Source organism: Anomaloglossus baeobatrachus, chromosome 3 (genome assembly GCF_048569485.1).
Source record: "Anomaloglossus baeobatrachus isolate aAnoBae1 chromosome 3, aAnoBae1.hap1, whole genome shotgun sequence".
Taxonomy (NCBI): Eukaryota; Metazoa; Chordata; class Amphibia; order Anura; family Aromobatidae; genus Anomaloglossus; species Anomaloglossus baeobatrachus.
Genome location: NC_134355.1, coordinates 35,693,919 through 35,715,496, shown reverse-complemented (window position 1 = coordinate 35,715,496; position 21,578 = coordinate 35,693,919). Strand labels below are relative to the sequence as shown.

General features: G+C 49.3%; 1 protein-coding gene across 1 annotated transcript in view; it reads left to right on the top strand.

Moving 5' to 3' along the window:
- The window catches only part of SPATA17 (spermatogenesis associated 17), a 272,661-nt gene that overhangs the window by 138,969 nt on the left and 112,114 nt on the right, over positions 1–21,578 (top strand). The window contains exon 6 of the mRNA XM_075337985.1: positions 1,258–1,381. Coding sequence (XP_075194100.1) covers positions 1,258–1,381 — 124 coding nt within the window. The remainder of the gene's footprint in view (positions 1–1,257; positions 1,382–21,578) is intronic.

The following is a 21,578-nucleotide window of genomic DNA, read 5'->3' as shown; positions in this document are numbered from 1 at the left end:
GGCGATCCGCCTCCTTTCTAAGGGGGCGTGTCGTGCGGTGTCACAGCGACATCACACGGCAGCTGTCCAATAGAAGCGAAGGGGCGGAAATGAGCAGCCGCAACATCCCGCCCACCTCCTTCCTTCCTCATTGCGGCCGGCGGCAGGTAAGGTGAGGTTCCTCGTTCCTGCGGTGTCACACATAGCGATGTGTGCTGCCGCAGGAACGACAAACAACCTCGCTACTGAATAGGCAACGATTTTTGGTAAATGAACGACGTGTCACAGACCAACAATTTTTGCCTCTTTTGTGGTCGTTTAAGGTCGCTCGTACGCGTCACACGCTGCGATGTCGCTAACGACGACGGATGTGCGTCACAAACACCGTGACCCCGACGATATATCGTTAGCGATGTCGCAGCGTGTAAATGACCCCTTAATCTCTGCTAGTCTGCTGGCTACCTCTAGGGTCACTTGAAGTTGTGGGAAACCTATCACAGTTTCACTCCACCTTTTTAAGATGGTGGAATCTGTCTTCCCATGCCGACTATAGTTTCTGCTAAACCGGTCTGTCTGCTGTGTGTCCCAGTTTGCTGGTGTTTATACTGCGTGCCGCTTCTGGTGTTGTGGAATTCTCTCGTCTTGTTGTTTCCTCCCTGCTCTTATTTTTCTCCTTATCACTTAATATCTCTGTGCGAGCGTGCTGTGTGATCGTGTGTTGAAAACTCAGCGAAAAGACTTGTAGTCCGCACCCGAGTATATCAGTAACGTTTTGTCAAAGCCAAATACCAAGAAGTTTTAAAAGCCTGACACACCAAAAACATAAAAAAAATAAAAAAAAAAATCTTGTATTGAAACCCAAGTAATCTATATTACATAATTCACAAAAGAAAAGCTCATCGTGGGAAGATGAGCTCAGAAAAAGATTACAGTGTTAGAAAGTCTCCCAGAATGAGCTCACTGAATGATTCCCAGTCAACTCCTTCTGCAGAAAACACATTTTTTAGCCCAAAATTCATATAACAAAGTTTTAATTCTCTATTATCTTTTTTATAAATAAAAAAAGGTGATCTTCTTCCATCTCAGTATTACATGTGTTATTGTTATTATCTGTTATACTGTTGAAATATATATATATATATATATATATTATATATATATATATATATATATATATATATATAAAATAATTTTCTATGCTTGTTTTATAATGATTTACTCGTTTATTTTTATTTATTTTATTTATTGTTATTTATTTTATATGTTTGTGTCTTGCAGGAAAGAATTAGAGGAATACGCCGATATGAGGAATAAAGAAAAGCTGAAAAAAGCTGCAGAGAGTGCGGAGCGCGAGAAGGAGCGGCGGGCGAGGAAGATGCATCACCTCGTCAGCACGGAGCAGGTTGGTGTACGACAGCTCAGAGGGGCCGCAGGGACCCCGCAGACTGACAGAGACAAAGCAGCGACAGGAGAGGACATGACGACTGGAAGAGATAGCACAAAACACAACTTCTACTTCAGTTAGGCTGTGTTGTTGGTGTGAGGGCCGATAGCGCGACCGCCTGTGCGGCATCAGAGCGCGGGGAGGCAGCGGACGGCGCTGACAGCTGCCACTGACAGGCAGCAATGGCTCCTCTTCCCGGGCTCACTGACATGTATGTAGTGTGATGGAATGTACAGATATAGAAGAGCTGGGTTTGTCAGGTGTATTAGTGTCACATTTGCCCCATGTAGCAGTGTCACATTTACCCCGTTTATCTGTGTCACTTTGCCCCATGTAGCAGTGTCACATTTACCCCGTTTATCTGTGTCACTTTGCCCCATGTAGCAGTGTTGGGTTTTTCAGGTGTTGCAGAAATAGTACTGCTGGGTTTGCAAGATGTAAGTTTGTCCGGTGCAGACGCGCTGAGTTTATCCGGTGCAGACGCGCTGAGTTTGTCAGGTGCAGACGCGCTGAGTTTGTCAGGTGCAGACGCGCTGAGTTTATCCGGTGCAGACGCGCTGAGTTTGTCCGGTGCAGACGCGCTGAGTTTGTCCGGTGCAGACGCGCTGAGTTTGTCAGGTGCAGACGCGCTGAGTTTGTCAGGTGCAGACGCGCTGAGTTTGTCCGGTGCAGACGCGCTGAGTTTGTCAGGTGCAGACGCGCTGAGTTTGTCAGGTGCAGACGCGCTGAGTTTGTCCGGTGCAGACGCAGTGAGTTTGTCCGGTGCAGACGCGCTGAGTTTGTCCGGTGCAGACGCGCTGAGTTTGTCCGGTGCAGACGCGCTGAGTTTGTCTGGTGCAGACGCGCTGAGTTTGTCCGGTGCAGACGCGCTGAGTTTGTCCGGTGCAGACGCAGTGAGTTTGTCCGGTGCAGACGCGCTGAGTTTGTCTGGTGCAGACGCGCTGAGTTTGTCCGGTGCAGACGCGCTGAGTTTGTCCGGTGCAGACGCGCTGAGTTTGTCCGGTGCAGACGCGCTGAGTTTGTCCGGTGCAGACGCGCTGAGTTTGTCAGGTGCAGCCACGCTGAGTTTGTCAGGTGCAGCCGCGCTGAGTATGTCAGGTGCAGCCACGCTGAGTATGTCAGGTGCACCGTGTGCTGAGTTTGTCAGGTGCAGCCGCACTGAGTTTGTCAGGTGCACCGTGTGCTGAGTATGTCAGGTGCACCGTGTGCTGAGTTTGTCAGGTGCAGCCGTGCAGAGTTTGTCAGATGCAACCGCGCTGAGTTTGTCAGGTGCAGCCGCGCTGAGTTTATCAGGTGCAACTGTGCTGAGTTTGTCAGGTGCAGCCGCGCTGAGTTTGTCAGGTGCAGCCGTGCTGAGTTTGTCAGGTGCAGCCGCGCTGAGTTTGTCAGGTGCAGGCGCGCTGAGTTTGTCAGGTGCAGCCGTGCTGAGTTTGTCAGGTGCAGCCGCGCTGAGTTTGTCAGGTGCAGGCGCGCTGAGTTTGTCAGGTGCAGCCACGCTGAGTATGTCAGGTGCACCGTGTGCTGAGTATGTCAGGTGCAGCCGCGCTGAGTTTGTCAGGTGCAGCCGCGCTGAGTTTGTCAGGTGCAGCCGCGCTGAGTTTGTCAGGTGCAGGCGCGCTGAGTTTGTCAGGTGCAGCCGCGCTGAGTTTGTCAGGTGCAGCCACGCCACATAGAACTTTAAAGACAATCTGAGCTCTGCTGCATCTGTAGGGTTCAGACTTGTATACTTTGCTTGTTTAGCGGCATATGTTTGGTGAAGGTGTGTACACAATTCATTATGCTAATGTGCGGCTGTCAATACGTACTTAATGAGAATGATATACCTGACATTGTGCGCAGCTTTATACATCCCAAGACACTTCACCACCAAACCAATTAACAAGTTCTATTGTTTAGGTAAATGAGGACAGCCTGCGGGCCAGATGCCGTCCTCCCACGCTTCACTTCTGCCCCACTGACTCGCTTGTACTTGATGCCTAAAATAAATGTGACATTGATGAAAACTGTTGCAAAAACTGATGAGCGTCTGACGTGAGACCAGACTGTACAGCGCTCTAGTATGTGGTGTTACATGAGTAGTTACTAGAGATCAGCAGACTCGTAGATAACCGGGACCGGCGGGTCCTTGTTCTCTTTTTTTAAAATTTAGTTCCGGTCCGGAATCTGGTCCCCATATAAGACTATGGGGACTAGAATCCGTAGATTAAAAATGGTGGAAGGGATAAGGGGGTAGGAGCGCGAACTGTACTTACCGAGGATCCATAATGGCGGCAAGCTGCTTCCAGGCCGATCATTCACTTCCGGGGCTGATAATTAATCCTCAGTGAATATTCACTGCTTTCCCCGCCCACCGGCCATCCTGGCATCTGTGATTGGTTGCAGTCAGACGCGCCCCCAGCCTGTGTGACAGCATCTGATGCTTGCAATCACAGGTGCAGTCTGCAGGTCAGTATCGTGGTATAAAAATTAAATAAATAAATAAAATATTTGATGTAGGGTCCCCCACGTATTATGATACCCAGCACAGATAAAGCATATGGCTACAGGCTGCAGCCCCCAGCCATGTGCTTATCTTGTCTGTGTATCAAAATAGGAGGAACCGAAAGCAGGTTTTTGTGTTGTTTTTTTTTGTTTTTTATTATTATTATTATTATTATTACTATTATGTAAATAAATAATTAAAAAAAAACAGCATGCAGTCCCCCCCAATTTTGATACCCAGCCAAGATAAAGCCCGACAGCTTGGGGCTGGTATTCTCAGACTGGGGAGGTCCATGCTTATTGGACCACCCCCGGCCTAAAAATAGCAGCCTGCAGCCGCCCTGGAATTGTTGCATTCATTAGATGTGACAAGCCCTCAAGCCCAGCGCTTTACCTGACTCTTCCCGATTGCCTTCGTGTGGTGGCAATTGGGGTAATAATGAGTTAATGGCAGACCACAGCAGCCAGTAAGTCCTAGATTAGTAATGGCAGGCGTCTATGAGACACCTCCTCATCACTAATCTGTAAGTGAAAGTAAATAAACACAAACACCAAAAAAAACCTTTATTTGGAATAAAATACAAAAAAACACCCTCTTTCACTACGTTATTAACCCTCAAAACACCCCTGCAGGTTTGATGTAATCCACACGAGGTCCCACGACGATTCCAGCTCTGCTACATCTGAGTCATAGAGAGTGGCCATAGAGCTTGACTGCCCGCTGTGTCTGCAGACAGAGAATGACTGAGCCCTGATCAGAGGTGACATCACTCCCACGGTCCTCCACTTGTGACCTCAGGTAACCAGTAAAGTCAGTGAACTCACCTGCATCACCTGGCAGAAAACCGCATTTTTGTGCCAAGAGATGCAGATTTAGTGCTGAAATTTTAACACAATATTTATGCACCCAGTTTGCACCTCCTGGCAGAAAACTGCATGAAAACCACAGCAAAAAACCCGCGGCAAAAACCACGTAAAAAAAACCGTGTTAACAAACTGCATCTGTTGTCCCAATAATGCAAAAAAAGTTTTTATTTTCTGCCAGGAGGTGCCAATTTGGTGCTGAAATCTGGTGCAGACATTTCAGCACCAAATTTACACTTCCTGCCTGAAAACTGTATCAAAACTGTGGAAAAAAACTGCAATTGTATTGGGGTTTTTTTTTGCCAGGAAGTGTAGATTGGGTGCAGGAATATGGTGTAAAAATGTCTTCACCAAATTTTCATCACTTTGCCCAAAAATGCAAAAAACCCCATTTTTTTTTCTGCCAGGACTTGCAAATTTGGTGCTGAAATGTGGTGCAGACACTGAGCCGCGATCAGCGGTGACATCATTCAAGTTATTTGCAGTCACAGGTGGAAACCTCCAGCTGTGACCGCAAATAACCTGAGTGACCTCACCGCTCATTGCGGCTCAGACATTCTCTGTCTGCACTCAAAGAGGGCAGTCATACTCTAGGGACACTCGTTGTGACTGACTTAGATGTAGCAGAGATGAATCGTCGTGGGACCTCATGTGGATTACGTCGGACCTGCAGGGGTGTTTTGGGGGTTAATAAAGTGGTGAAAGAGAGTGCTTATTGTATTTTATTCCAAATAAAGGATTTTTTCGGTGTTTGTGTTTACTTACTTTCACTTACAGATTAATGATGGGGGGTCTCATAGACATTAACCCCCTCATTGCTCTGGTGCGGTGGCAATCGGGGTAATCGAGAAGAGCCGGGTATAGCGCCGGGCTTGTCGCGTCTAAGAAATGCTACAATCCCGGTCGGATGCAGGTTTCTATTTTTAGGCTGGGGGCAGTCCAATAAGCATGGACCTCCCCAGTCTGAGAATACAAGCCCCCAGCTGTCTGGCTTAATCTTGGCTGGGTATCAAAATTTGGGAGACCGCACATCAGTTTTTTAAAATTATTTATTTAAATCATTTAAAAAAAAAAAAAGTGCCCCATGCAGTTTCTCTTATTTGATACACAGCCAAGATAAACAAAAAGCTGGGGGGTGCAGCCTGTAGCCGTATGCTTTATATGTGCTGAGTATCATAAGATGGGGGGATCCTACGCCAATTGTTTTATTTATTTTTATACCATGGTACTGACCCGCACACAGGGCCTGTGATTGGTTGCAGTCAGACGCTGTCACATAGGCTGGGGGCGCATCTGACTACAACCAATCACAGACGCCGGGACGACCGGTGGGCGAGGAAAACACTGCATATGGATGAGCAATGATGAGCGGCCTAGGAAGTGAAGGAGAGTCAGCGGGGTCAGTATACAGCTGCAACGAATCCCGGTAAGTATAAAGCGCTCACTTCATGCTTATTTTGTTTATTTTTCCTTTAGTTTTTTTAATTTCTCAAGTGGCTGATCCAAATCAAATACCCGGAATCCCGGGCCCGCCACCCGGGTACCTTTGAAACATTGTGGATCTGGACTTTTACAGTCCAGGTCTGTCCATCACTAGAAATGTGTAGTACATATATCTTATCTAGTGATGAGCGGACTCGCAGATGACCGTGACTGGCTTGTCGTTGTTACCTGGTTCTTAAAAGTTCCGGTTCTGGTTCCGGACAGATTCCAGTCCCAATATAAGTCTATAAGGACCAGACTCCGGCAATTAAAAATGTTGGTAGAAGGGATAGAGGGATGGGGCAGGTGTACTGTGCTTACCGAGGCCCCAGGTCAGCTGTATGCTGCTTCCAGGCAGCACATTCACTTCCGGGGCTGATATTTACCTTTATTGCATATGCACTACTTTCCTTGCCCACCGGCGCCTGTGATTGGTTGCAGTCAGACGCGCCCCCACGCTCAGTGACCGCATGTCAGCTGACAGCTGCCAATCACAGACCCGGTCTGCAGGTCTATTGCACAGTAAAAATAAATAAATAAAATATTTGGCGTAGGCTCCCCCTCTATATTGATACCCAGCACAGATAAAGCCCACAGCCATGGGCCTATCTTGGCTGTTTATCAAAATAAGAGGAACCACATGTGTTTTTTTTTTTCAATTATTTAAATAAATAATTTTAAAAAACGGTGTGCGGTCCCCACAATTTTGATACCCAGCCATTATAAAGCCCAACAGCTGGGGGCTGGTAGTCTCATCCTGGGGAGTCCCATGGTTATTAGTAACACCCAGGCTAAGAATAGCAGCCTGCAGCCGCTACAGAATTGTCGCATCTAGTAGATGCGACAATCTCAGCGCTTTACCCGGCTCTTCCCGATTGCCCTGGTGCGGTGGCAATAGGGGTTAATAGCTGTGCACAACTGTCATCAAGCTTAGAATTAGTGGTGGGGGAGAGTCTATTAAATCCCCCCATCGAAATCCTATAAGTAAAAAGTAATAAACACAAACAGATAAAAATCCTTTATTTTAAATAAAATACAGCACCCTCATTCCCCTCTTTATTAACCCCAAAAAGTTCCTTGAAGTTCCCGCTAATCCACATGGCATCCCACGACGGTCCTGGCTCTACTACAATCGAGCCTGGAGAGACTGAAAACATGTCCGATCTCTCTAGCCTCCAGGAAACACTGAGAAGGGGGACCCGACTGTCAGCAGTGATGTCACTCAGTTCACCGGAGGTCATACCCAGGTTCCCATGGTATGACTTCCGGTGACCTGAGGACCGCACTCTGGCTTAAAGTGCGGGGCCATGCCTCGCAAACTACTCCCAAAATGCGTAAACCCCTACAGTATATGGGACATCTATTCTACGGCATCGGACTGGCCAAGCGTCTCCAGACCTAAACGCTATTGAGCATCTGTGTCACAGGGTGTGACGAGGCAACTTGGAACAGGGGCACAAACATTGGCCCTAGGGGCACAAACATTGGCCCTAGCTGTCCCTGTTTCCAGAGCTACGTCTAATGGTGACAATATTTGGGCCGCTCTCCTAACCCTGGTTCCTGAATAGCCCTGGCCAATACTCCCTCTCTACCACCACCGGCGAGGGCCAGGACAGGAGTGGTATATCCTACACAAATAAACAGACAGGAAAAAACAAAACTCAAATTCACTACACACACAGAGGAAAGACGATATGTGCTCAGGAGGAAATAAAAAAATCAGGGAATAGAGATGAGCGATGTGCGGCACGGTGGCTCAGTGGTTAGCACTGCAGTTTGTGGTGGCTCAGTGGTTAGCACTGCAGTCTTGCAGCACTTGGGTCCTGGGTTCAAATCCCACTAAGGACACCATCTGCAAGGAGTTTGTATGATCTCCCCGTGTTTGCGTGGGTTTCCTCCGGGTTCTCCAGTTTCCTCCCACACTCCAAAGACATACAGATAGGGACTTTAGATTCTGAGCCCCAATGGGGACAGTGTTGCTGATGTATGTAAAGCTCTGCGGAATATGTTAGTGCTATATAAAAATAAAGATTTTTTTTTTTTTGATGAGCGATGACTGTAAAAGTCCGGATCCGTGCGGTTTCAAAGATATCCGGGTGCCAGACCCAGGCCCGGGATTCCGGGTGTTTGATTCGGATCTGGCACTCGAGAAATTAAAAAAATAAAGTAAAAATAAAGAAAATAAGAATGAAGCAAGCAGTTCATACTTACCAAGGCTCCATCGCGGCTGTAAACTGCTCTTGTGGCCCTCTCCTTCACTTCCAGGACATACATATGCACGGCTTTCCTGGCCCACTAGCGTCCTGGCATCTGTGATTGGTTGCAGTCAGACACGCCCCCAGCCAGTGTGACAACGTCTGCAACCAATCACAGGCGCTGCCTACGGGTCAGTATCATGGTATATAAATAAATTAATAAAACAATTGGCGTAAGCTCCCCCCTGTATTATAATACCCAGCACAGATAAAGCATACGGCTACAGGCTGCAGCCCCCAGCCCTGCGCTTATCTAGACTGGGTATCAAAATAAGAGGAACCACATGCTGTTTTTTTTTTGTTTTTTGTTTTTTTTTAAACTATTTAAATAATTTTAAAAAACCGGCATGCAGGTGTGACGCCCTGGCCTATCACGTCGTCACAGGGTATTGTGCATTCTGCCCTTATGTGCAATATCCACCTCCTCCTTGGTTAAGGGTCCTCAACTTGTGGTGTTGCCAAAACCAGTTAGTCAGAGTCCTAGGAACACTCTGCACCACACCCACCAGACACACCAGACACACCAGTGGACGGCCAGAGTGGAATAGGGTCGCCCACTGGGGGGTTGGTAAGGGGAGGTCAGGAGTGTCAGGAGGAGGCGAGTGTAGTGTTGGAGGTGAAGGAGAGAGGAGGTCAGGAGCCGGGCTCCTTGGAAGTAACTAGGTGGCAGACGATGGTCTGGGCCTGGTATTAGCTGGACCCCCCGTCGCAGGGGATCGTGACAAGGGGCACGGAACTGTCGAGGAGGACAGCTGGCGGCCTTGTACCATCACTGGGCTGGGACCAGGCACGACGGGGTACGTGGACCCTAGGTCAGGGAGTAGCTTCAGGCAACCTGACAATTCACCCGAAGAGAACGGAGCCTTCAAGAGCCGCTCTCCACCCGCTCCAAAATCAGGGTACTAGCGCAACGAGGGGGATAGGACTTTCTACAAAAACGGTCCAGAAAATCCCAAGCGTGAACCCTGAGAGCAAGCTCTCACAGTTAGCCATACTGGGGAGCGGGACCCGATTAGTTTTACGCTACCAGGGCCAACTAAGAAGTCAAATAAGTGCCAGGGAGAAGGTCACAGATAATCAAGCAACACCATCGGGGACGGGACCCAAACGTGCTCCCCTCTGCAGCAGCGGTGTCCAGAACTTTGGTTTACCAAGTTGTCAGTGTCAGCTTTATGGACTGAGTGACTACACAACTGACCCTTTGACCCCCCAACGGCACTTCCCAACTCCATCACTGAGTCCCGGGGCATTCCCCCTACCCGTGGAGGGTCACAACACCTGGCTGCCCCCGTCATCACCCAGGGTACTCTCCAACGGCAGCGGTGGTACTCCACAGTACCACACACCACGGGTGGCGTCACGAACTTTAAATATAGTAATAATTAATAATTTTATTCATTTATATAGCGCTATTAATTCCACAGCGCTTTACATACATTGGCAACAATCCCCTGTAAATACCCCCTTTATTTGAGTGGCCACACGACCCCCGGGTACGGACGCCCCTTGAGACACCGCAGATCCGGATCCGAGCATCCCGGCTGCTGACGTGGGGGCAGCACACAGTCCCCCCCAATTTTGATATCCAGCCATGATAAAATCCGACAGTTGGGACTGGTATTCTCAGACTGGGGAGCCTTATAGTTATTAGGCCCCCCCTGTTACGGGGGAACCGGCAGATTAGGACCAGGGGTATATATCCCAATCGCAGTCGGGGCCCACCGTGCTCCAGATGGTAATGGAGCTGCTGACAGCCTGTGGGTTAGGCGGAGACTATAGAGCTGGATGGCTCTGAGATAACTCAGGGAACCGGTCACGTGTGTAGGGACACGTCAGACCGGACGACAACCCAGTTAGCGTTTCGGTGGAGCGGACGCTACTCTGACCACGTGTGTAGGGAACACGTCAGGCCAGATGGTAACCAGTTAGCGTTGACCGAGAAGACCGCTGTGACAGCGCCCTGTCGGCCACGTGTGTAAGACACGTCCGGCAGAGCGGTCCTCCGATTAGCGTTTCTGGCCACCACTCGACTGGCCACGTGTGAAAAGGACACGTCAGACCAGGTAGTCACACCAGTAGCATTTGATTGGGAAGCCGAGGAGGATAATAGGGTTCACACACCCAATCCAGGAACACCCTGTTAACTTCACAGGGGTTCTGGGGTGCGCTGTCCGTGCGCGTAGAGGGCACAACCGGACAGGTGGCGCAGCAGGTACACTGTCCGTGTGCGTAGAGGGCACTCTCTGACAGGTGACGCAACAGGTATTCTGTCCGTGTGCGTAGGAGGCACAACTGAACAGGTGACGCAGCAGCCGCAGCCCAGTTAACGCCACTGGACTGCTCTAGCACAACAGGAACGGTAGCAAGGAAGCACGGCGCCTGACCCTCATGTACTGAGCCACGAATCTTGGCGTGACAGGCACCGTTCGCCTAGCCCTACCTACCGCTTCCAACAAGGCTTATGCCACCAAGAACTCTAAATGAAGACTGCGCACCTCCATGTTGTCTCCAGCCCCTTTTATAACCTGGGTCCGCCCCAAACCCAGGGTGGAACCACCAAGGTCCAATAGCAGAGTGCCATGTCATCAGTGACGTCACGTGCGACCTATCCGGAACCGCCACGTCATTGATGACCTCATGGCAGCCACGCCCCAAACACTTCACCAGTCATCGTCTGACGACCAATGGTGAGGTGCCAGATCATAGGGGCGGGCCTCTGCGAGCCAGTCCGGAGTTGCACGTCATCAGGACACCTGACACCCTCTGCCCTATCAGGGCCTGCCTCCTCACGGACATGCTCCTTACTGGACCTAGCCTCTGATGCACTAAGTGCCTGAGCATGCTCAGTAGCCTGAGCAACAGGCTCAGAAATCAGACTATCTGCCTGAGCATGCTCAGTAGGAACATCCCAGAACTTAGACACAGCACGAAGTCCAAGTACCTGTGCAAAGAGGCTGTTAGGATTAATTGTGGGAGCATGCTCAGTAGCCTGAACTGAGGACTTAGTCTCAGAAATGACACAATTAGGCTGAGCATGCTCACTAGGCAAAACACCGGGCTTAGGCGGGCTTTGCACGCTGCGACATCGGTAACAATGTGTTACCGATGCTGCAGCGATAGTCCCGCCCCCGTCACACGTGCAATATCTAGTGAAAGCTGCCGTAGCGATTATTATCGCTACGGCAGTTTCACACGCACATACCTGCCGTGCGACGTCCCTCTGGCCGGCGACCCTCCTCCTTCCTAAGGGGGCGGGTCGTGTGGCGTCACAGCGACGTCACACGGCAGGCGGCCAATTGAAGTGGAGGGGTGGAGATGAGCAGGATGTAAACATCCCGCCCACCTCCGTCCTTCTCATTGCAGCCGGCGGCAGGTAAGGTGAAGTTCCTCGCTCCTGCGGCTTCATACACAGCGATGTGTGCAGCCGCAGGAGCGAGGAACTACATCGCACCTGTCGCTGCACCGGCATTATGGAAATGTCGGAGGCTGCAGTGATGATACGATAACGACGCTTTTGCGCTCGTTCATTGTATCAAAAAGGATTTGCACGTTGCGATATTGACTGCGACGCCGGATGTGCGTCACTTTCAATTTGACCCCATCGACATCGCACGTGCAATGTCGCAACGTGCAAAGCCGCCCTTAGACTCTGGCTGGGGTAAATCAGCGCACGCATGCGCACTAGCCGCCTCTCCACACTTAGACGTGGTGGAAGGAGCAGCCAACTGGACGACCCGAGGCACGGCCAAGAACGGCAGCCGGCACCTGGGCGCAACAGGAACCGCAGCAGGCTGCTTGTGGCTACGGCGGCGCCAGTTCGTAACACCCCCAGCCTAAAAATAGCAACCTGTAGCTGCCAGAGATTGTCGCATCCATTAGATGTAACAATATCAGCGCTTTACCCGGCTCTTCCCGATTGCCCTGATGCGGTGGAAATCGGAGTAATGAGGGGTTAATAAAAGCACATAACTGTCATCAAGTCCAAAAATTAGTGCTGGTAAGGGGTCTTTGAGACTCCCCATCACTAATCCTATAACTAATAAGAAATACACAAACACAGAGAAATATCCTTTATTTGGAATAAAATACACCCTCTCTCAACACTTTATTAACCCAAAAAACACTCCTGCAGGTCCGACATAATCTACATCAGGTCCCACAACAGTCTTGGCTCTGCTACATCCGAGCCTGGAGAGATCGAAAACATGTCTAATCTCTCCAGGCTCCGGGAAACACTGAGAAGATGGACCTGGCTGGCAGCAGTGATGTCACTCAGTTCATCGGAGGTCATACCCGGGTTCCCACGGTATGACACCTGGTGATCTGAAGCACTCTGGCTTAAAGTATGGGGCCAGCCCCGCCAGCCCTTTAACACTGACAGTGCCAGCCGGGGGTCAAGGAGTGCAGCCCGCACACCCCTGCCGACACTGTCACTGTTAAAGGGCTGCACATCTATTCATGAACCAGGAAACTCAGGATGAGCAGATCTCTGCTCACACTCACAGAGGAGTTCTGCACATCCCATGAACCAGTTCACGAATAGATGTGCAGCACTCCTCTATGTGAGCATGCGCAGAGATCTGCTCATCCTGAGCCTCCCGGTTTACGAATAGATGTGCAGCACTCCTCTATGTGATCATGCTCGGAGATCTGCTCTTCCTGAGCCTCTCAGTTCACGAATAGATGTGCAGAACTCCTCTATATGAGCAGGCGCAGAGATCTGCTCATCCAGAGCCTCCCGGTTTACGAATGGATGTGCAGCACTCCTCTATGTCAGCAGGCGCAGAGATCTGCTCATCCTGAGCCTCCCGATTCACGAATAGATGTGCAGCACTTCTCTATGTGAGCATGCTCGGAGATTTGCTCATCCTGAGCCTCCCGGTTCATGAATAGATGTACAGCACTCCTCTATGTGAGCAGGCGCAGAGATCTGCTCATCCAGAGCCTCCCGGTTCACAAATAGATGTGCAGCACTCCTCTATGAGAGTAGGCGCAGAGATCTACTCATCTTGGTCCTCCTAGTTCATGATTCATGAATCAGGAGGCTCAGGATTAGCATATCTTTGCGCCCACAATGTTTCCTCTTCTGCTCATCCTGAGCCTCCTGGTTCAGGATTCATAAGCAGAGGAGGAAACATCGTGGGTGCAGAGATCTGCTTACTCCCCCCCCATCTAGAGATCCTACCTTGCTTCTATTATAAACAACTCCATGCCCACGTGGACTTAGAAAAAGAATGTTTATTCCGTCTGGAAAACATTAGGCTGCATTTTTACCACGCCCCCCCCATCTCGTGTTTATCTACGTCATACCTGGAAGGAGCCCTTACATTCTAGCATCTACCTTTATATTTAGTGCACGATCTAGAGTCTAGACACACGCAGCGCCGGAAGTGAATGCGTGACCTGGAAGCAGCTTGCCGCCATGACACGGAGCTTCGGTGAGTACACCGCACGCGCTCCTGTCCCCCCCATCCCTTCCATCAACATTTTTAATCGCCGGATTCTAGTCCCCATAGTCTTATATGGGTACCGGATTCCAGACCAGAACCGGATTTTTAAAAAAATGTAGCAGGGACCCATCGGTCCTGGTTATCTGCGAGTCCGCTTATCTCTATGAGGGATAAAATAAACAAACAGCGAGGATATTTCCACAACACACCAAGTAACGCACAGGAGATCACCAGAACAAGATCACCACAGCAAAAGGACCGGTATCACAAATGAAGCTATAATTGGCATAGGGGAACAGGCTCCACCACCTTTTAAAGGGCGTAGGAGGCTGTAATAGGTCTCCTGTAACCTTTGACCCTAGCAGCAATCCACAGACTAGCAGAAATTAACTCCTGCTAGACTGATCACTAACAAGCACACAACTGGTCGTCGCCCGAGTTCTGACTGTGCAACTCAAAAGCACCAGGGAAACCATAGTGTGACGTGTCAGACTCTGCAGTGTGAACAGGGTCAGAAGTCGCCATGACACTCAGTGAGTTTAAACCCCCCTCCCCTTTCTCCCCTACTTGCTTCATTAGCCACGAATGTTTGATACTGTTCCGGTACCAGAAACTTACAGCTTTATCTAATCTGGATTGCTGCATATGGGGCATTTTTTTGCCTCAATGCAGCATTATTGATGAATGTTTGTCGGTTTACAACATTCTAGTTGAAGTGAGCGCAGGCCCGTAAAACCCATTGCTCCCATTAGGTATATTGTAATGGAACCCTCTGCGCATGCGCAGTAGGCCTGCGTTCCAAGACTCCATCCGCAATGCTAAGTTTGCGTCTCAACACGGGGCGCCCGACAGGAAGTGGGCGGTCACCCGTGACGCGGATGTGATGTCACACGCCAGAGCGGTAATGCTCTGCTATTTAAAAAGAGTGCTGGCGTCGGTCATGGCGGCGCAGCATGTGTTTATGCCAGGTGTCGGGACCCCGGTAAGTTTAAACTGACTGTGGCGGGACTATGGGACACAGGGCAACTTTGTCATTGGTAATGATGGTATGATTCTTTAATTTATACAGTGGCTGATTTGCCGGTCCTATGAAGGACACTTAACAAGTTTGGATCTGTGTCTGGACCTTTTGGCGGATATGCCGGTTCTATGTATGACACGGAATACTCTATGTGGATTTGTTACTCCACTCTCCTGAGGATATATGATGAAACGCGTTGAGAGAGAGAAATCCCTTCCATATGTATACCGGAGCTGATTATAAGTGGATCCTTTGAATACCTGGTGGAACCAGGGGATCGCTTTTAGCCTTTGGCTAGCTCCATCATCTGATCATTGGGGAGGAACGTTCGTCCATAAGTAACCAGAAGACTGGTGAGATTGTTCCTCTTTCATTCCCTATCCAGCTCATTGGGATTAGGGTCTGTTTGCTGCTGTCTTTTAATATTGTCCTCCTGTGAGTGAATATCCCTACCAACACAATTACAGGACATCACAGATAGTGACAATTTTTATGTGCATTTTGCACCATAAGTGTTGTTAGTCCTTTTATGCATACCATATTAAAAGTTATATTTTAGGCGTGTTAATTTTGCTGGGTTACCTAGCTATCACTACTACCGGATTCTAGTCCCCATAGTCTTATATGGGTACCGGATTCCAGACCAGAACCGGATTTTTAAAAAAATGTAGCAGGGACCCATCGGTCCTGGTTATCTGCGAGTCCGCTTATCTCTATGAGGGATAAAATAAACAAACAGCGAGGATATTTCCACAACACACCAAGTAACGCACAGGAGATCACCAGAACAAGATCACCACAGCAAAAGGACCGGTATCACAAATGAAGCTATAATTGGCATAGGGGAACAGGCTCCACCACCTTTTAAAGGGCGGAGGAGGCTGTAATAGGTCTCCTGTAACCTTTGACCCTAGCAGCAATCCACAGACTAGCAGAAATTAACTCCTGCTAGACTGATCACTAACAAGCACACAACTGGTCGTCGCCCGAGTTCTGACTGTGCAACTCAAAAGCACCAGGGAAACCATAGTGTGACGTGTCAGACTCTGCAGTGTGAACAGGGTCAGAAGTCGCCATGACACTCAGTGAGTTTAAAGCTCAGCACCATGTGACAGTACCCCTCCCTCTTCGAGTGGCCTCTGGACCAGGTCTCTCTGGATGACGGCGATGGAAATCCCTAACCAGGCGCTCCGCAACATATCTGAAGTTGGCACCCAAGTCCTATCCTCAGGACCTTAACCCTGCCAGTGCACCAGATACTGGAGAGAACGACAAATGACCCTGGAATCAATAATTCTTGACACCTCAAACTCTAGAGAACCATCAACCAAAATCGTAGGTGGAGGGGCGGGGAGTTCCCGAATGCACAAACTTCTTCAACAGAGACTATGAAAAACATTATGGATTTTATATACCGCAGGTAAGGCCAAACGGAAGGCCAGATCCTAACTTAAGTTAAGGCATCTTAAGCTTAATATTTTTAGTGGATAACCACACCAGATCACCCACACACAGGTCCGGACCAGGCACCTGTCCACAGTCAGCCACATGCTCATACCTAGAGCCCATGCTAAGCAAGTGCTTGTTGTACTTTTCTGCATGTAGATGATAACGCTTTACCTAATTGGTCCTCTTCGAGTACCCCGGAAGCGAACTCTTTGAGAAAAGTACAAAATTGAGGATGCTGACCATAGACACAAAAGAATGGAGACACACCAGAGGACTCATTACTGTGGTTATTAATCAGTGCAAATACAGCTCCAGGTTCTGATTTATGTGCTCGGTTTGTCCATTAGACTGTGGATGGAAGCCGCTAAATGAGACAATATAAACCCTAAGCGAGAACAGAATGCCTTCCTAAAATTATCAATAGATTGAGCACCCCTATCAGTGACAGTGTCAGACGGGACTCCATGGAGTCTGGGAATTCCATGTATAAATGTATCATTTTGGAAAACCTGTCAACCACAATAAAAATAACCCTATTACCAGCAGAATGAGGAAGGTCTTTTATAAAATCCATGGAAATATCCATTTATGGTTTGTTGGGTACACTAAATAGCAGCAGACACCCAGACGGATGAAAGGCGATGACTTAGAACGCACATAGGTGGCACATGCGGACACACAGGAGACCATATCCCTCTCGATTTCAGGCCACCAAAAATTATGGAACAGGAGATCCAGCGTCCCTTTCACCCCAGGGTGACCAGCCTGGACAGAATCATGATGTTCCCCCAGAACCTTAAGGCGAACATTCAGGGGAACAAATGACTTATTGGCTGGAACCCCCCGATGGTGCCTCATCCTGGGCTTCAGCAATCTCAGACTCAACCTGTTTACTGAGTACTGACACCACCACTCCCTTCTGCAGGATGGTGTCACGCCAGGGACGGGGAAGTACCACACGAGCGGCGAAAGGGAAGGGAAGGGGACCCCTGAGTCTATGGAAGGGGAAGATGGTGACCCCTGTCCAATCCTACTCCTGTGAAGCTCTAGTGACCTCCAGGCCCAAGAGAATTAAGGCAGTGCTGGAAAATAATGGAGGGCACACAAAATATTCTCACTTTGGGCACAATTTGGCCATTTTCACTTTGGGGTGTACACTTTTGTTGCCAGCGATTTAGACATTAATGGTTGTGTGTGGAGTTATTTAGAGCCAACACAACTTCCCACTGCCGACAGAGAATCTCACCCACCGCATCGCCCTGCTCCACACAGCACCCCCGCAGCCAGCGCAGAACCCATTCTCCACCTCCCAGTAACCTACATTCGGTTTTTAAGATGCACACCTCATTTTCCTCCCAAATTTTAGAGAGGAAAAGTGTGTCTTATAATCCGAAAAATACGGTAATAAAATATTTACAAAAATGTTAGGGGTGTACTCACTTTTGTGATGTGATAGATATATATATATATATATATATATATATATATATACTTATATATAATAATAAAATTATATCATTTCATATATATATATATATATTTTTATATATATATATATATATATTTTTATATATATATATATATATATATATATATACTAGAAGGTGGCCCGACTCTACGCATCGGGTATTCTAGAATTTACGTATTGTGTAGTTAATGTATGATTTTTGTTATATATATATATATATATAGATGTTGTTGTCTGTAGTTACCAAGTTTTTGTGTAGGGCGCTGTACATGTTCTGGGTGTTGTCTGGGTGTGGCGGGGGGTGAGAGCGGTGTTGTTTGTGTGTTGCGTTGTTTGTGGAGCGCTGTGTGTCTGTAGCGTTGTGTGTGTGTTGCGCGGTTTGTGTTGTGTGGGTGTGGGGTGTGTGTGTGTGTTTTGGGGGGAGGTATGTTTTGTGCAGTGTGTGTGTTGTGCGGTATGTGCGTATATTTGTGTGTGCTGCGGTGTTTGTGTGATGGGTGTTGTGTGTGTGCGGCGTTGTCTGTGTGTGTGGGTGGCTGTGTAGGGCGGTGTTTGTGGTTCCCAGTGTGTGTGTGTGTGTGTGTGTGTGTGTTGTGCAGTGCGTGTGTGGCGGTGTGTGTGTGTTTTGGGGGGAGGTGTGCACCCCCCATCGTGCTCCATCTGCCATGCTGCGCACCCCCCATCGTGCTCCATCCCCCATGCTGCGCACCCCCCATCGTGCTCCATCCCCCATGCTGCGCACCCCCCATCATGCTCCATCCCCCCATGCTGCGCACCCCCCATCGTGCTCCATCCCCCATGCTGCGCACATCCCATTGTACTCCATCCCCCATGCTGCGCACTCCCCATTGTGCTCCATCCCCCATGCTGCGCACTCCCCATCGTGCTCCATCCCCCATGCTGCGCACTCCCCATCATGCTCCATCCCCCATGCTGTGCATTCCCCATAGTGCTCCATCCCCCATGCTGCGCACTCCCAAACATGCTCCATCCCCCATGCTGCGCACTCCCAAACGTGCTCCATCCCCCATGCTGCGCACTCCCCATCGTGCTCCATCCCCCATGCTGCGCACTCCCAAACGTGCTCCATCCCCCGTGCTGCGCACTCCCCATCGTGCTCCATCCCCCATGCTGTGCACCCCCCATCGTGCTCCATCCCCCATGGTGCGCACTCCCCATCGTGCTCCATCCCCCATGCTGCGCACTCCCCATCGTGCTCCATCCCCCATGCTGTGCACCCCCCATCGTGCTCCACAGTCACACATCAGACAGTATACACGCACACATCTGATCGCATACACTCACACCCCACTTCTGCCTGTGCCCTCCGGTGTGCGGTCCCAGCAGCTGTGCTGCACGCAGTGCTCCTCTGCCTTCTGCCGACACGCACACACCCGATCGCATACACACACACATCCGATCGCATACACTCACACATCCTATCGCATACACGCACACATCCTATCGCATACACGCACACATCCTATCACATACACGCACACATCCGATCGCATACACGCACACATCCTATCGCATACACGCACACACACACTGACGATATCGCACATACGCGCTCACACACTCACAACATCCGGAGATACCACATGCTTCCGGCCATGTGATCTTCCGGCAGGTCCTGGAAGGTTACTGCACGCACAGTATCGCCGCCGAGAAGCAAGCGATATCACGGGATGTTGTGAGTGTGTGGATGCGATCTGATGTGTGTGTGAGGTGTGTGTGAGAGTGAGTGTGATCTGATGTGTGTGTGTCTGTTCTTATGTGTGTGCGTGTGTGTGTGTTCCGCCGCTGCAGGACCTTGATGCGCTCACCTGGGAGCTGGTGTACGCTGGTAACCATGCTACACAATATTACATGGTTACCAGCGTACCCCGCCCCCCGCTCGCATGGGAGCCCACACCAGCCACACCACCACATGCCGACAACCCCAGCAATGCGAGGGTATGTGTCGGCTGGGTTGGCGGCGTACGCTGATGTGGGCTCCCGGGGGTACAGCACTCACGGCGGCGTACGCTGATGTGGGCTCCCGGGGGTACAGCACTCACCTGGGAGTCGGTGCTCCGTGTCGTTTCTGGGAATGCGTGCAGGGGGCGGGGCCAGAGCGAGCGTGCAATGCGTGAGGGGGGCGGGGCGTGGCCAAGTTGCCAATGCGTGCAGGGGGCCGGGGCGAGAGGCCAATCCGTGTGGGGGGCGGAAACTGGGCGAGCGGCCAATCCGTGCGGGGGGCAGAGTCGAGGCGAGCGGCCAATGAGACGCTTGTCGCGGTAAGGACAGAATTTTGGAGCAAGACAGACAGACAGACAGAATAAGGCAATTATATATATAGATACAGTATATATGGTAAGTGTATATATATATATACATACACACAGTGCCTTGCGAAAGTATTCAGCCACCTTGAATTTTTTAACCATTTCCCACATTTCATGCTTCAAACATAAAGATAAAAATGTTAATGTTCTGGTGAAGAATCAACAAGTGGACACAATTGTAAAAGTTGAACGAAATTTATTGCTTATTTTAAACTTTTTAAAAAAATAATAAACTGAAAATTGGGGCGTGCAATATTCGTCCCCTTTAAGTTAATACTTTGTAGCGCCCCTTTTGCTGTGATTACAGCTGCAGTCTCTTGGGGTATGTGTCTATCAGTTTTGCACATCGAGAGGCTGAAATTCTTGCCCATTCTTCCTTTGTAAACAGCTGGAGCTGAGTGAGGTTGGATGGAGAGAGTTTGTGAACAGCAGTTTTCAGCTCTTTCCACAGATTCTCGATTGGATTCAGGTCTGGACTGTGACTTGGCCATTCTAACACCTGGATACGTTTATTTGTGAACCATTCCATTGTAGATTTTGCTTTATGTTTTGGATCATTGTCTTGTTGAAAGACAAATCTCCGTCCCAGTCTCAGGTCTTTTGCAGACTTCAACAGGTTTTCTTCCAGAATGGTCCTGAATTTGGCTCCATCCATCTTCCCATCAATTTTAACCATCTTCCCTGTCCCTGCTGAAGAAAAGCAGGCAAAAAACCATGATGCTGCCACCACCATGTTTGACAGTGGGGATGGTGTGTTTAGGGTGATGAGCTGTGTTGCTTTTACACCAAAAATATTGTTTGGCATTGTGCCCAGATAGTTTGATTTTGGTTTCATCTGACCAGAGCACCTTCTTCCACATGTTTGGTGTCTCCCAGGTGGCTTGTGGCAAACTTTAAATGACACTTCACAAGGCCAGATTTGTGCAGTGTACGACTGATTGTTGTCCTATGGACAGACTCTCCCACCTCAACTGTAGATCTCTGCAGTTCATCCAGAGTGATCATGGGCCTCTTGGCTGCATCTCTGATCAGTCTTCTCCTTGTTTGAGATGAAAGTTTGGATGGACGGCCGGGTCTTGGTAGATTTGCAGTGGTATGATACTCCTTCCATTTCAATATGATCGCTTGCACAGTGCTGCTTGGAATGTTTAAAGTTTTGGAAATCTTTTTGTAACCAAATCCGGCTTTACACTTCTCCACAACAGTATCACGGACCTGCCTGTTGTGTTCCTTGGTCTTCATGATGCTCTCTGCGCTTTAAACAGAACACTGAGACTATCACAGAGCAGGTGCATTTATACGGAGACTTGATTACACACAGGGGCTTATATTTATCATCATCAGTCATTTAGGAC